Consider the following 15,222-nt stretch of genomic DNA (forward strand, 5'->3'; position numbering starts at 1 on the left):
TTCAGGCATCTCGGGGCGCCAAGAGCAGCGACTGCCCCACCGCCCAGTCGAATGGAGCATGCAATACGAGTACGAATACACCATTTGCCACGATCTGCACCACAACCAGGGCCCATTATTGCCCATCCATCCATCCGTGTTCCATGGATTGGGCAGCTATAAAGATGCCGCGCCCCCGGGCTTTTCATCTCCGTTTTCCCTGCACTCTCTTGTCGTACTCGCACTCGTATGATGGCCTCGTCGAAGGATAAGAGTCGCCTCCCGTATCAGGACGACGCGCACGTCGGCCCCATCGAGGAGGAAACTCCACCGCCGTATGAGCTGGTCGCGCCGGAGGGGAATAGTGTGGTTCAAGGTATGTCGTATCTTTTCCCTTCTTTGCTCAGACGGAATGGGGGGGATGGGATTGGTGCCGGTGCTGATGACGACAGACGACGGCCGAATCGAAGTAGATCTCGACTCGCGAGCATGTCGAGCCGCGCTGAAATTCATCCAATGGCCTAGCGACGAGGACTCATCGCTTCCTCCGCCCGAGTACACGGCGTCCACGGCGCCGGGGATCCGACTCAACATCGTCATACAGGTCGTCGGCAGTCGCGGGGACGTGCAGCCGTTTATTGCGCTGGGGAACGAGCTGCAGCGCTACGGACACCGGGTTCGACTCGCGACGCACGATGTCTTTGACTCGTTTGTGCGCGGGTCCGGGCTCGAGTTCTACCCTATCGGCGGCGACCCGGCGGAGCTGATGGCGTATATGGTGAAGAATCCGGGCCTGATTCCGAAGATGAAGAGTTTGAAGGCGGGCGATATTCAGAAGAAGAGGGCCATGGTGGCGGAGATGCTGGATGGGTGCTGGAGGTCTTGCGTCGAGGATGATTTGGTCTCGGGGACGCCGTTCGTCGCGGATGCGATCATTGCGAATCCTCCTAGTTTCGCGCATGTGCATTGTGCCCAGGCGCTTGGGGTGCCGCTGCATTTGATGTTTACGATGCCGTGGAGTCCGACGACGGCGTATCCGCATCCGTTGGCGAATTTGAAGTACTCCGGGAATAATATGAAGTTTGCGAATTCGGTATCGTATGGGATTGTGGAGTGGATGACGTGGCAGGGGTGAGTGAGATGGTTCTCTGTGTGAAGAGTTTGCTGACAGGTGTAGGCTTGGAGATGTGATCAATGAGTGGAGAGCTACGATGGACTTGGAACCGGTCCCCAATGGAGAAGGGCCGAATCTGGCGCAGACGTTGAAAGTGCCGTTCACTTACTGTTGGTCGCCGGCGCTGCTGCCGAAGCCGGAGGATTGGCCGTCGTATATTGGTACTATATTCCCTCCTCCTAGGCTAGACGCAAGCTGACTCTGCAGATGTCTGTGGCTTTTTCTTCCGCGATCCACCGAATTATACGCCCCCGCCTGATCTCGATGCGTTCCTGAGACAAGGACCTCCGCCAGTGTATATCGGGTTTGGAAGTATTGTGATCGACGACCCCCCGCGAATGACTGAAATACTGGAGCAAACCGTCAGACATCTGGGAATACGCGCGATCATATCTCGTGGGTGGAGCAAGCTTGGGGGCTCTTCGTCACGCGATATTTTCTACCTCGGAGACTGTCCGCACGAATGGCTGTTCCAACACGTTTCAGCCGTTGTGCACCACGGTGGCGCAGGAACAACGGCCTGCGGGCTGCGATTCGGCAAACCGACCGTGATTATCCCGTTTTTCGGCGATCAACCTTTCTGGGGAAATATGATTGCTGCATCAGGTGCTGGTCCACCACCTATCCATCACCGTTCGTTGAGCGTGGAAGGTCTTGCCAGTGCCATTCAGTACTGCTTTGAGTCGCGTGCGCAGAAAGCTGCAGAGCATATTTGCATCAAAATGCAGGCCGAGTCTGGTGTGCAGCGGGCGGTGGAGTCGTTCCATCGCAATCTCCCTGTAGACACAATGCGCTGTCAGATCCTGCCCGACCAGCCGGCTGTCTGGGCGTATAAGAAGTCCTCGATGAAGCCGATTTGTTTATCAAAAGCAGCCACGCAGCTTTTGATGGACCATCTCAAGATCGAGCAGAAGAACCTACAAGTGTGAGTACTCCACCGTTGATCGCAGAGCTGAGCTGATTCAGACCAGGTTTGAAGCAAGACCGATCTTTATCCAGAACCGAAGACTCGACCCGCTCAGTAGCACCACGTCCGCAGCGATAGGAACCGGCACCAACATGCTCAAAGCCACCACCGATATGTTCCTGAAGCCATACCAGGAAGCCACTCGACCCAGCTCCTCGCGATCCACCAGTGCACCCATCACACCTACGCGATCACGATCGATGCAGGACTCATCCGGAGGAGAACCGATATCCGCGACGCCAGCGCTCGAGAACAGCGACGAGAAAACCAACTGGCACCGAGGCGGAGCAGCAGTTGCCGCAGGAGCTAAAGGATTCGGCAAATTCATCAGCAGCTACTCGAAAGGCGTCATAGTTGACATTCCGCTCGCCGCAACAGAAGGCCTGCGCGCAGTCCCACGATTATACGGAGAGGAGGTGGAGGACTACCAAGTCCGGGACTGGAAATCCGGTGCCATGGCCGGTGGAAAGAACTTTGCACATAACATGCGGGAGGGGTTCACGGGGATATGGAACCAGCCGCGAAAAGGCGCGGACGAAGGAGCCCTCGGCGTGGCGAAGGGTATTATGAAGGGGACGATCGGGTTTACGACGATGGTGCCGTCTGGTATGTTCTCCGAAACTTGAGATCGGATCGATGCTAACGTTGACCGCAGCGGCACTTGGTCTGGTGGCTTATCCGGCGCAGGGAATCTGCAAGAGTCTTCACACGGCGGTTCGATCGAAGACTAGGAAGCAGATCGCAAAGTCTCGACATCGGGAAGGTTTGTATATGATGCGGAACATGGGGGCGAGTCTGGACCGCAGGTCGGTGATGCAGACATTCGATTCTCTGAAGCGAGAAGCCCAGAGATGATTCCTGATGGGACTTGGACGAACGGTCAAATGAAACGTGAAGAACGATTACAGGATAATAAGCGAGTTTAGCCAAGTCGACATGGATATCTAAACGAGGATTTAATACGGATTAGCAGCGACCATTAGAGATTGGACAACGATAAAAATACAGGGTTATATTTCGGCAATGGTTTTCGGCCAGAGTTTGGAACTGGGTTTTCTCGGGAGAAACTCGGCGACTCTTATATTGGATGGAAGAACGGAGTACCTCATGGAGGACTCAACCCCCATCGTTAATTTCAAGATACATATCTGTCTGTGGCCTTATCTCCGCACGATCCACCTTCTGAAGGGATGTGGATCATTGTCGCTCAGAGTATATCGTCAAGGAAGAAAACAGCACTGCCTGTGTTGGGTGGATCGTGTCAAGTCTCTTCGACTCGATGATTGGAGCCTGAGACATGCCGAGAAAGGGCCACGCAATCCATCGTGGCAGAGATCAGTATAAAAGCTTGCATCGACCGTCTCTCCTGCTTTATATGCTGAGACACCACCTCAGGCAGCCACCGTACGGTAAGTAATGACCGTACCGAAACTGCGGCTCCACCAGCAGTTAACGGCCGCTTAACTCCGACCCAAACTTTGCCCGTCAGCCGCCTGCATAAGTAGCGCAGTCCACCCCGGATCCTTTCCACAATCGCACCTCTTGACATCATGGCCACCGAACCCACCATGAAGCGCGATTCCTCGACTTCGCCCGACCTGGAGAGTATTGAGCCCGAGCACCTCCAGCCAGATGATTGGAAGGGCTTGACCGACCCGAAAGAGCGCAGGCGCCGTCAAAATCGGGTCAATCAGCGGGCTTACCGTGAGTTCTGTCCATGCAGCCGCGATTGAAGCCGTACAGAGGCTGATGCTTGAGCCACAGGAAAGCGGAAGCAAGAACAGCGCCGAAATATCAAAATCCCCTCATCCGAGCTCGTCAAACGAATATCCTCTTCCTCCGAGAACACCTCCCCATCATCAAACCCAGACACAACACCCACCAGCACCTCACTCTCTATCCGAAATGCCAAACCCAGCACACAACCACTCACCCTCTCCTCGCGCTGCATCAGCCTCGACAAAGCCTCCACCCTCCTCGACCAACTCAGCATCACCGCCTACGAAAACTACATCCTCGGCTCCCCGACCTCCGACCACCTCATGACCCTCAGCAAAATGAACGTCTTCCGCGCCTTCAACTCCATCATCACCACCCTCGGCATGCAACACAACATGGAATGGCTCCACGACGACGCCATCTCGCCCTTCTCAACGCACCAGCCCGGCTACGTCGAAGACCCCAACCTCCCCGTCAGTCTGCGCCCGACCCCCATCCAACGCCGCATCTCCCACCACCCGTGGCTCGACTTCTTTCCGGACCCGCGCATGCGCGATAATCTGGTCTCCGCGGGCGACGCCTTCGACGACGAGCAGCTCTGCATCGATATCATGGGGTTCTGGGACATGTCGAATGAAAGCTGTAGTTTGCTGGTTTGGGGCGATCCGTCGGATCCGGCGAATTGGGAGGTTACCGAACAGTTTCTGCGGAAGTGGCCGTGGGTGGTGCGCGGGTGTGGTGGGCTCATGGAGGCGACGAATCGCTGGCGCGCGAGCAGGGGGGAGAAGATGATTTTTCGGTATTTATAACCAATCCGGATTTCTGTTATTGCAATTGAGCGACGCAGTGGATATGTAAATGGTAAATGGTAAATGGTCAATGATATATGATATATGAGATTAAATGACTTGAGATATACTTGGGAGCAGTAGGCTGTCAGCCATTTGATGACGTCATTATCCATCCGTCCTAGATAACGTCGCCATCAACATTTCAATAGCACAATTGTAGCGTATCTTCGACAACAGTAAACTCAAACACCTCGAGTTGATTGACGTTACATATTGTATTCCGCTTGCACCCTGTCCTAGACCTACACTCCGAAGTCGTGGCTGACAGCACCGTTCCAGACAATGAACGGCCCGCGTGGCTGATGGCTGACGGCATCCACAGCCTCACGTGTTCTGGTTGCAGCGTTCCACAAAAGCCTGGCCGCTTTTTTCTTTCTTTATCGGGGATTTCTTTTCCTAAGCTATTTGCCTTGGAAATTGATCTTGGGAAATATTTGTGCAGCTTATTTGTTGTGCATTCCTACTTTTCACTTGAAAGTGGTGGTACATACATCGCCCACTATTGAGTAGATATATCTGCGTCTTAATAATTGACGGGCAATTAGGAAGACAGGTACGCATTTCCCCGCCCCTCTATCCCAGTCTACTAAGCCCTCAGACATTGCAGTCCAATCTCACCAGCCTCTAGAGCTGAATATCAGAACAAGAGAATGAAAATCCTCTTCGTCGGCGCCTCAGGCTCCATCGGCAGCGAAGTCCTGCAGGAATGTCTCTCAGACCCTCGCGTCAGCTCTGTCGTCGCTTTCGTGCGTCGACCGCTCCCTGAGAAGGTCTCCGCGCATCCGAAGCTAGAGTGTGTTATCGTGAAGGATTTCGCGGAGTGGTCGGAGGATGTGCTATTGAAGCATAAGGATGCGAGGGGCATGATTTGGTTAGTTTTCTTCTCTTTCTCTTTCTCTTGTCTGGTTGAAAGTATGGTAGTGTATAGAGGCACTGATGTGGTTTCAGGACGATGGGAACAAATACTGGCAGTATGGCAGCTGATTTGGAGTATCCGCTTATATTTCTAGAGAGTATGGGGAGGGTATTGGAGGGTGAGAACGACGGCGAGGGTAAAGGCAGTAGGACGCAGCGATTCCGATACGTCCATTTGAGTGGGAAATTCGTGCGGCAGGATCAAGAGGAGAAGTTATGGTTTTTGGAGACGCCCAGGAAGATCAAGGTATTTATTTAAATCCCTTCCTCCCTCCACAGGGCTCATGTCAATGCCATCCCAGCCCATACCGTCCTTCACAGGATAGACTCTCTGAAGTATGGCTAATAAAAAACGTCAGGGCCTCCTTGAAACCCGCGCTCTTACCTTCGCGGAATCCCACTCAATCTGGCAGACTTTCATCGTCAAGCCGGGCGGCGTGGTCCCTAGAAGTATGTTTTCCGGGGGACTTTTGAATATGATCACGCCGATTGGGGCGCTATTGGGTGAGAACTGGTCCGTCAAGGTGCAGGAGTTAGGGGCTTTTATGACGCATTTGGTGGTAGATGGGGATGGGGAAGAGAGCATTACGGAGAATGCAAGGATTGTGAGGAAGGGGAGAGAGTTGTTGGAGGAGAGGAAGAGGGGAGGGAATCAGTAGATTGTAGAGGTAAAGTTACAGGGCTAGTCTGTTACCTGGCTCTTATCAACTCTTGATTCTTCCGACACCTTTCGTGTTGAATCTTAAACCTCATGGCTGGTTTAGTCTTCGGTATGCAAGGGATGTTACAGACAACAGTCTTACAATGTCCGTGCTCCCATCTCTCGCCAAAGCTCCTTGCATATCTTTATCTTTCAGAACTCGATCCGCCTCTTTGGCCTTCCCAGTGGCGTGAAGTATCTTCGCAATCGTGGCATGTATCGAGAGAAGCAATGGACAGGGCAATTTGTATGTGCCATTTTGCTCGAACTTAACCAACCCATCCCGAGGCAAATGGATTGAGAGAGTATCCCGTGGCGTAAAGTTCCTAATCTGGTACACATGCGGCTTGTCAGTCGCGATCAGTGTGAAGTTAAACCGACCGAACATATCGTGCAGAGGTGCGCTCATTGTTATCGCGTTGCAGGGGGTATTGATCGAAGATGGTGTGAAACTAATGCTGGAGCGCAGTGACGGGAAACAACGATCCAGAAGAACCCAAATAGCAGAGGTACATCTTTCTTTGTTTTCCCACCTTCCCAGAGCGATTGGAAGGATTGGCGCACATTTGGTGGGGGTAAATTGTGCGTCGGATTTAGCGGCATATGTGGTATCAAAAGCACCTGTGATTAGACACTTTCTCCTGTCGCGTCTCAAGCACGCCGCTTTGAGACACTTCTGGTTATTGAGCCAAAGATCATCGAGTCTCAAAGAAACATTCTCAATTGTGGCTTCTTTTCTAAACCTCTCGGAGGCTATTATGCTGGGTGTCTTCGGTTGTACTCTGAAAGGGAACAATAAGCCCTCAACAAGTGAACGAGCATGTCGGTTCAACGCCAAGTCGCCTGGACAGTCTAGGATGTCGTCGATCAGATTTGCTTTCCCATCTTGCGGAAGGTTCTCGAGGAAGGCTAATAGAACACGTCTCGTGTCATCTTTTTCATTCAGCGGCGTGTACTTCTCAAGTCGTTGGAGGGTCTGCTGCTCAACGGAGCTGATGCTCGAGAGGTAGGAATCTAACTGAGACATGTCGCGTCGAGAGGAGGGGCTTGTGGATAAAAGTAGACTGTTTCAGATGAAGACCATAGAATGATGGAATAAGGAGACACAGGAAGAGCGAAAAGTATGAAGGATGGCCATTGAAGACTCTGTGAGGAGCGAGGAGAAATTGGGTTGAGGTCTCGAACTAAGTGAGTCAGATGAAAGTCACTCTAGATGAATGACAGAAGTAATACGTAAATGAAAAGAAATTCAAAAGGGATGGAGGTAAGCTTGAGAATAAAGTCAGGCAATTTTCCCCACACTTTATTCGCTTCCATGGTTGATATGATAGACAGTCAATCAGGGCCTGACTACAAAACCTTCACTTGACGTCAAGGCAAGGAATGTACCGTTTCCACCGGGAGGTGGCCTAATAGCAGGATAGAGATTTTCTTTGCTTTGACGGTATGTTCCATATACATTTTGTCCACCGCTGTCCCGTTTCTCCAGTCAATCAATCAAATTTCTATTAACCCGATAGAGCTTTTCTATTGAAGGAACAAGTTATACAAAAACATTTATCCGTATGCCCTAATTCTATCAATAAAGTGGACAGTCCAAAAATCATAACTAAGCTAAATAGCAGCTACTCCATAACTACCGTGTCTACTACACCCGGGGCGCCCTGCTTCTTCTATATTCTATTATCGCAGTATTCCACCTCCAATTATGTTAGTACTAAGGAGTAAGACCTTCGCTTGAATGGGTATTGTTATTGCCTTTGTTTAACCTGACTTCCTCGAGTGATGCCTCTTTTGTTTCTTTGTCTCAGTGTGTAGGTAGTTATCATCCTTTCTTTTTCGCACCTCCAGGAATGTATCCTTGAGCATCTTTCAAGTCATCTTTTGAAAGAATTTCTTTCAACCAGGCTAATATACAGGTATATAAGTTGACCTCTCCCTAAGAGTTCATCCGTCCATTTTCCCGAACTATAATTCAATTAATACCCACGACCAAGTTGACTCATCATGACTGGGTTCAAATACAATGGCCAGAGGGTCGACAACAACCTCGCTGAGGAGATTGGAAAGCTCCTCGATCATGCTGGAGTGCCAAATTATGTATGGGGAGAAATATACCTCACTCTTATCGCCGCTCCAGTCGTAATACATGTGAGTCGCACACCTTCGCGGAAACACGCTAGATACTGACGAATACAGAAACTCGACTTCTTCGTTCCCGACCATCTGATCGACGTCGCCATCAACACCCTCCGGAACGCCGACTTTCCTGACGACAAAGACAATCCCCGCTGCGCGTGGAACAAGAAGGCACACGAGCGTGAAGGAACATGGCCAATCCCCTACCACATGTTCCACCTGGAAGAGGACGATAGCTTATTAATGGACGAGCAGGACGAACACTTCCCGAAGACGGCGGAGGATATAGAACGCATCAAAGGCCCCTGGCATGTCGACCTTTTCCTGTACCGCAAGTCGGACTATTTCTGGGACCTGCCCGACATCCCCGTGGGACTACCCGCGCCGGACGATCCGAACTTCATGCTGGCCAATGACCGCCGACTCCCAGTCGAGAGGGTCCAGGGGTCAGGCGATGGCCGAATCGAGGACCCGAATTGCCAGTTGAAGATAGTGGCGCCTCCCCGGTACATCGAGTCGAATCTGCTTCTCATAGCACGCGACCGGAGATCATGCGATGGCGGCCTATACTGGGCCGAGAACCTACGCTTCGTGATCATGTATACCACGAAATCCACGGCCGACTGGAGTCTCACGGAACCCGAGAGCCTAAAGCCGCGATTTCAGAGGCTGTGGGCAACTTGGTTGAGGGATCATATATCCTATCAGGAATCCGTTTTCCGTCAAATTGGGCGACTTCGTGCGGCTTTGCTTAGAGAAGGCTCGCTTCCTAGCTCTCCGTTTCCTAATAGGCATTGATATTCTATGTGGGTGAGGCTTGATTGACTTGATCTTGTTATTCTTCTGTCCGCTACGTTTTCTCTAGTATGTTTCATTGTTTCTATTCCACCCATACTACCCTCACAGTCGCAATTATTTAGATGAAACCCTGGTGGCCATTGTCCATTTAGATAAGAATACAAGCAATAAGCACAGATTCCCCAGAAGCAGAAAACATAAGAACAAATAAAAGACTAAGCACAAGACAAAATAAGCAAGAAATAAAAAGAAAGTGAGTGTTTGTCAGTGGCAGATGTAAGAGAAATGAAAATGAAAGATAAAGAGCGACAAATTCAGCATACATAAACAAGAAAGCAATTACCCAAAGGAACACACAAGTTAGTAACATCAAGGAACAAAAGAAAATATAAATTCAAAGACTGAATGTGATATAGGGGAAATGCAAAAGAAGCCAAAAAATCAAACAAGAACAGAAAAAGAAACTAACATCAGGATAGAACAATAGGCAGTTGCAAGACTATCGCCCAGGCGTCTACGTTTCTGTAATGGTGTTTCGAGTATTCGGAAAGGTAGAAAATACCATTCGCAAATGTCTCTAGGTGCCATATATCCCATATGACGCCCTGCGGCAGCCTCATCGCCAATTCCCAGCAGTCGTTCGCATCTCGGACATTTTTCGCAATTGTCATGCGTGTCCCGCAGGAGTAGGCCTTGATTGCGACCATATCCTGGAGTGACAGAAAAGGCAGCCTGTTGATTTGGACCATGTTGATAGAGATAGCCTGCGGGGGGAATCTGTGTTCGTCGAAAGTGTCCTCGTGCTGGTTCCAGGGAAAGATGAATAGCTGTGACATGATGTCCACCTGGATCCTCCTTGTCCCGACTTTGAACAAGAACACGTCCGCGGCCATTTCGAACTGGTGGGGGGATGCTGCCACCAAGGCAGATTTTACCTCGGAGGTATCAATCGGACTTTCGATCATCAGATCAAGGTCCTAGTTAAGATACGGTTAGAAAGGAGAGTGATTAGGGGGGAAGGACTGCGTACATTGGTTTCGCGCGGTTCCGGATGGACATGATGTTTGACGCATACACCACCTACCACGGCAATTCGGCGACTCTGCCATCCGGGCAGTCCTTGAAGAGCAAGGATAACATTTTCCACAGCGGTTCTCAAATCCCTGTCGGCTGCCATGGTTGATCGAGAGAAAGGGAGAGAAGGGAAAATAAGAGACAGAGAGATGTCGGGCAAACACAGTAGGTGATAGCAAGAGGATAGTAGGAGAATGAACAAATGTTGGAAACGAGGAAGAGGGTTATTTTGTAGAAGGGAGGGAATGGAGGATCTGGAGAGATGCCTCCAGGGGGTATATGTATCTGTGTTCGGGACTCATCCCACATCAGTATTTGCAAAGCAACTCGTTTCATCAGGATCTAGAACGAAAGGTGCAACTGGATAATGACTGGAAGACATGTCTTGAATGTCTTTCTTTGAGATTTAATGAGCCCACCATATTTCTTCCGTCGACTGAATACCATGTCGGCGAAGCGGCTGTCGACATGTTCGCTTCCAGTTTTTTTGCAGATCAAAGTCAACAATGATGTTCAAATTTTATAGAGTGTAGATACCTTGTCAAAAGGTCAATTCACGGTGTCATCCCGTCGATGGATGAGCGAAGTCATCAACACCATCTTGACCGAGCGGGTATAGCTTGCGCCTTCTGTTTTTGGCTCTTGCATGTTCATTCACTGAAACAGAAAAATATCTCTTTAAGACAAATTTTATTAGTATTTGCAACGAGATGGAGCACCTGACGCATGCGCGGCCTGATCCATCGCCTTTTCGGCTCAGGAGTTGATTTTAGATCTGAGTTACACAGTATGTGACCGTCCACACTACTGTGAAGACCTATATCTCTCTCGCCTATGGCCCATCTACGTATCTTACCTTGCTCGACCACGATGCTTGCATGTGCATTTGAAGATTTCTATAACTTACACTACAGTACACTGCGCAACAATCCCCCAAACGTTATTCAACGATTGTTGTACGCATTCCACCTACGGGACGAGAGTCTTGGTTGTAATTTTCGGGAGTGTTCCACCATCGGATACGATCTGGTGGCGTCGGGCATGAAACAGAGGACGCTATTATTGGAAGTTGCACCGTTACAGCGTCGATCATGCGAAAGGGGATAAAGAACTGTTTCATGGTCGACTGGAGCGCTTTGGGCTTCTGGTCTCTTCACAGGGTTCACTGGCGATATCGCGAGCAGGACTGGATGGCGGTAGGAGCCGTCCAAGTAACAAGCGTAAAGTTTACAGAGGGGGTTTGTATTGAGCTATTGACAGCATCAGTGTACAGTTTGTAGCTCAGGAATCCATTCTCGCTTCTAGAATCCAAACCATCCATCGGATCTTCACCGTCGATGGAACGCTAATCCCGGCGCTAATGCAGGCTGCTTACGCGCTAACCACAACTTAATTTCATGGCGGAAGTTTAAGCCAATGGGAATGCTCTATTTAGACTCTTGGCACTTGGCATGACAATTAATCAGCACCGTATTGGTACGAGCATCGTATTGACAGTATCTTACCTGTTTTGCTGCCTGGCCTTGTTCGGGAAATAATTAGGGCTCCGCACATACAGTAGGGATTTGAAGACATTCACTGGCGAGAAATGAGTATATGCTGTCTTCCAGGCGATCAGAATGGTTGCACTCATACTGGCGCATCCGTTAGTGGGCTACTGTCTCCCATAATTAATTGGTTTTCTTAGGTTTAAGTAGACTTCTAAATCAACCGAAATTCATAATCTGACATTGACTATCGTGTTGCCTGGCAATCTGCTGTAATACCACAATGGCTGAATCAAGTTGCAACCCCAAACCTTCACTCGTAGCTGACAGTCTCAAGTGAACGTGGCAAACTGCTTCCTCACATTCAGCTTGGTCTCACCCGGTCTGAGATCACCGTCGAATTTGACTCTGTTCTCAAACACCACCACCACATCCGAGCCTCCAAACTGGAAGTACGAGATATTCTGACCCTTTTCAACGTGGTCGCCTTTTTGAACGGTGAACACCACAGACGAAACCTGTGCCATACCAATCGGCAGAACCGCCACCTTTCCGTACTTTTTCGTCTGAATGATGATCAACCCGCGGGTCTGGCACCACTGATAGCCCGCGTCATCAGGAGCGTCCAGCGCAAAGAACTGCTTTCCTGGCTTTGCCTCGCGCTTTTGCAGCTCCGCCAGATCACGAGTCAATCCACGGTCGCCGCGCAATCCACCGCCCTTCTTCTTCGCCACCTGCAGATACACCTGGTCCTGGATGTTGCGGACCTCAATGACCTCCCCGGTGACGGGCGCATGCTGGCGGTGGTAATCAGTCGGTCCGAGGAAGGCGTGCATGAAGTTCCCTCCGGTGAAGGTCGTCCCGGTGGTCTGCAGCAGCTTGTTGATGGGCCACTGCACGGACTTGGCGTCGATGGTGATTACCACGTCGCCGTTATCGACCGGCCAGGACCCATCGTACATGGAGTCCGCCACGCTGACGATGATGTTGTCGTCGTCTTTGCCGTCCAGCGGACGAGCCACGTCGATGTCCTTCCACTCGCGCGCAAACCAGTGGTTGAACGACAGCCAGCCCGTCTTGGGCTCGGCCCATTCCGGCGCCTCCGGCTTGTACTTGTCATTGATGTAGAATGAGTACACGGCGGCTGCAGACTGCGGCGAGTTCATGAAGCTGCCCTGCTCCCGCGCGAACGTCACGAGCCAGTACGACAGCCAGGACAAATCGGTGTTAGAGTTCTGTGGCTGGATTTCGGTCTGGAGACCGCGGAGTGACGGCTGGTCGAAGACCCAGTAGAAGACGAGGATTCTGGTGAGAAGCTCGTCGCCAGTAGTGTTGACTCGGGGAACCCATCGGAGCAGCTCGTCGACCCATTGGATGTAGTTGTCGAGGTTTGCGATGCCTTGCTCTTTCATCTCGTCTGCTCCGCCATTTTCGGGGGCGATGGCAGAGGCGACTGCGTCGTTGAACGCCTTGGTTCGCTCCTCGGTGCGATAGATGTAATCGCTGAGGTCGCGAACGATGGGCTCTTTGGGCTTGTATGGGGTGGACATTTTGAAGATTTGTTTGATGTCTTTGTGATTGAGTGGATTGAGACAAGTGTGAAGCTGATTTGGATGTAAGACCAGAATTCAGCAGTCTCTTATACCCATCTGTCCATAACCATCGCCCTTGACTTATGATGTATTAATTGCCAACTCATTTGAAAAGAGGGGTTTATCTGCAGCATGCAGGCTATACAGCTCAGCTATACTAGTTCAGCCCTGGTGCCACTATGCCGAACAGCCCACGAGAAGCTATTGGGTATACCAAAGTACGATGCTTCTACTATCTCATACCTCTGTCATGCGTGCATAGGTATATGCATCAGTATGTCAGCTGTGCTACACGGTGATTTATCCGTATGCGAGACCCATGTCGAAATGCGTTGTGCGGGTATGCTGAATCTGCATAGCTGTGGCGGATATGCGTGCACTTGCAGCTCAGCTGCAGCGTCAAGCTCGCAATTACGAAATACTTTGCCCAGCTCCGCAGTGGCGTAGGAGCTGGAGCTGAAGCCAAGGTCGATAGCATATTGAGCTGCATTTAGTGAGGGGAACCTGGTGTAGCAGCAGTACTCGCCATGTGCCCATTGGCCATACAACTACTTTCTGCGATTTGTTTTTGGACCAGCCCAGCTTCGACTGCCATGATGCATTATGAGATAACTAGATACATCCGATATTACAACCCCGCCACAGGGGTACAATTCGTCGGCCAGGACTTTCTCCTGGGCCTTGTTTATGGGTGGCCGGGGGGGGGGGGGGGGGTCTACTGCATAGAATGCAAGCTTTTATTTTTCTCCTGCGTAGCTCGGCTTTCTCCTTAAGTTCATATTCCAATTTCCTTTTCCAGTACCTCACCAGCCATGGTAGACGAAGTGAGCCTATCATTTGCTGCATTTTTATCTCGGTTCTGTGTGAAGTTATTTCACCGGCATCCGCCCATTCTGTACTTACAAGTATTCCTTTGCTACTTGACGACCTAAAAAGTAACATTTTCTTTGTTACCTCTTACTAGCTTTATTAAAAGCCACTGCTAAAAAATATGCATGTTTTTCACTCAGTAGATCATTTTGGGGTGTAGATTAGTCTCTCATCATTTCCGCATCTATCTACTTCATCCCTTAACTACTCCGATGTTGAACCATGAGATCTGAAAGATCAGTAGACCTACCCTCTCAGGATCCATTCACAATAACAAAAATAAAAAAAGAAAAACCCATAATTTGAGGTTGAATCGACATTTGCTGTCCGAAAAACTAAATGTCATGATACTACCTATTACGAACGACAACTCGGTCGGACATCCCATAGACTTGCTTTTTTAGTTTGTAAAGTGCACGGACACAAATCTTGATTCAGTTCTTGGAATCCCGGATTGGTCGCCTTAAAAGCCACTGGCGAAAACAAAGTGGTGGCTATAGTGTTGGACTTTAACAATAAAATCGGCGAGACCAGGCTATTCAAAATGGCTTCGAGTGGAAAGGAATTCGGGATGATAAAGACCGTTCTTGTGAGTATCTATAGATAGCCATGCTTCTTTCATAAATCCCTACCATTATTCCGCTATTACCAGAATTCCATATTTTCCCGATATCTTCATAAAAGCTTCCTATTTACGCGGTTGTCGAATGCTGTTTTCCTGACCTATGCATTTGTCACAGGCTAAGACCCGTATTTTGGGGACGTGCGCTCTCTAAAGGAACCTTATCTTGAGATTTGGCAGTCTCTTCAGTATCATCTCGGACTTCAAAATCGTACTACAGTAGACGCCATGTGGAGATGGCGGGGTGGGGATCCACAATCATTTCGCTCCTCCACCTTGTGTGTTGTCAGTTGTTGTTATCTGTGTATCCGCATGTCCCTGATTCTATCCTTGTT

The 15,222-nt window shown here is 50.1% G+C and overlaps 7 protein-coding genes across 7 annotated transcripts; 4 read left to right on the top strand and 3 right to left on the bottom strand.

The window, feature by feature from the left end:
- Positions 1-421: 421 nt before the first annotated feature.
- P170DRAFT_458312 (putative sterol glucosyltransferase) lies at positions 422-3,139 on the top strand (the record flags this gene model as incomplete). The annotated part of the gene is made up of 6 exons (XM_024851784.1): positions 422-1,110; positions 1,157-1,314; positions 1,361-2,078; positions 2,125-2,726; positions 2,776-3,064; positions 3,127-3,139. 5 exons carry the CDS (start codon positions 422-424, stop codon positions 2,973-2,975), a joined length of 2,367 nt encoding a protein of 788 aa, XP_024701498.1. The 3' UTR covers positions 2,976-3,064; positions 3,127-3,139.
- Positions 3,140-3,318: 179 nt separating this feature from the next.
- P170DRAFT_390734 (DUF3425 domain-containing protein) lies at positions 3,319-4,763 on the top strand. Its single transcript, XM_024845916.1, has 2 exons — positions 3,319-3,824; positions 3,885-4,763. Exons 1-2 carry the CDS (start codon positions 3,671-3,673, stop codon positions 4,646-4,648), a joined length of 918 nt encoding a protein of 305 aa, XP_024701499.1. The 5' UTR covers positions 3,319-3,670; the 3' UTR covers positions 4,649-4,763.
- A 522-nt stretch (positions 4,764-5,285) lies between these two features.
- Positions 5,286-6,295, top strand: P170DRAFT_439858 (putative nucleoside-diphosphate-sugar epimerase). Its single transcript, XM_024849930.1, has 3 exons — positions 5,286-5,561; positions 5,639-5,852; positions 5,965-6,295. The coding sequence occupies exons 1-3, from the start codon at positions 5,341-5,343 to the stop codon at positions 6,262-6,264; spliced, it is 735 nt and encodes a 244-aa protein (XP_024701500.1). The 5' UTR covers positions 5,286-5,340; the 3' UTR covers positions 6,265-6,295.
- Positions 6,296-6,309: 14 nt separating this feature from the next.
- P170DRAFT_501122 (HNH endonuclease signature motif containing protein) lies at positions 6,310-7,332 on the bottom strand (the record flags this gene model as incomplete). Its single annotated transcript, XM_024854160.1, has 1 exon — positions 6,310-7,332. One exon carries the CDS (start codon positions 7,330-7,332, stop codon positions 6,355-6,357), a length of 978 nt encoding a protein of 325 aa, XP_024701501.1. The 3' UTR covers positions 6,310-6,354.
- Positions 7,333-8,312: 980 nt separating this feature from the next.
- P170DRAFT_429337 (uncharacterized protein) lies at positions 8,313-9,242 on the top strand (the record flags this gene model as incomplete). Its single annotated transcript, XM_024847886.1, has 2 exons — positions 8,313-8,456; positions 8,505-9,242. 2 exons carry the CDS (start codon positions 8,313-8,315, stop codon positions 9,240-9,242), a joined length of 882 nt encoding a protein of 293 aa, XP_024701502.1.
- Positions 9,243-9,712: 470 nt separating this feature from the next.
- P170DRAFT_479117 (uncharacterized protein) lies at positions 9,713-10,419 on the bottom strand (the record flags this gene model as incomplete). Its single annotated transcript, XM_024853631.1, has 2 exons — positions 9,713-10,219; positions 10,273-10,419. The coding sequence occupies 2 exons, from the start codon at positions 10,417-10,419 to the stop codon at positions 9,713-9,715; spliced, it is 654 nt and encodes a 217-aa protein (XP_024701503.1).
- A 1,716-nt stretch (positions 10,420-12,135) lies between these two features.
- P170DRAFT_449705 (phosphatidylserine decarboxylase) lies at positions 12,136-13,353 on the bottom strand (the record flags this gene model as incomplete). Its single annotated transcript, XM_024851063.1, has 1 exon — positions 12,136-13,353. The coding sequence occupies one exon, from the start codon at positions 13,351-13,353 to the stop codon at positions 12,136-12,138; it is 1,218 nt and encodes a 405-aa protein (XP_024701504.1).
- Positions 13,354-15,222: the final 1,869 nt, after the last annotated feature.

Source organism: Aspergillus steynii (assembly GCF_002849105.1).
Source record: "Aspergillus steynii IBT 23096 chromosome Unknown P170scaffold_7, whole genome shotgun sequence".
Classification (NCBI taxonomy): Eukaryota; Fungi; Ascomycota; class Eurotiomycetes; order Eurotiales; family Aspergillaceae; genus Aspergillus; species Aspergillus steynii.

Bases quoted from the DNA above. Each gene is read 5' to 3' on its own strand.
- P170DRAFT_390734 (XM_024845916.1), top strand. From the start codon at position 3,671: ATGGCCACCGAACCCACCATGAAGCGCGATTCCTCGACTTCGCCCGAC. The intron at 3,825-3,884 runs GTGAGTTCTGTC...CTTGAGCCACAG, and splicing joins GGTCAATCAGCGGGCTTACC to GAAAGCGGAAGCAAGAACAG.
- P170DRAFT_439858 (XM_024849930.1), top strand. From the start codon at position 5,341: ATGAAAATCCTCTTCGTCGGCGCCTCAGGCTCCATCGGCAGCGAAGTC. The intron at 5,562-5,638 runs GTTAGTTTTCTT...ATGTGGTTTCAG, and splicing joins GATGCGAGGGGCATGATTTG to GACGATGGGAACAAATACTG. The intron at 5,853-5,964 runs GTATTTATTTAA...AAAAAACGTCAG, and splicing joins AGACGCCCAGGAAGATCAAG to GGCCTCCTTGAAACCCGCGC.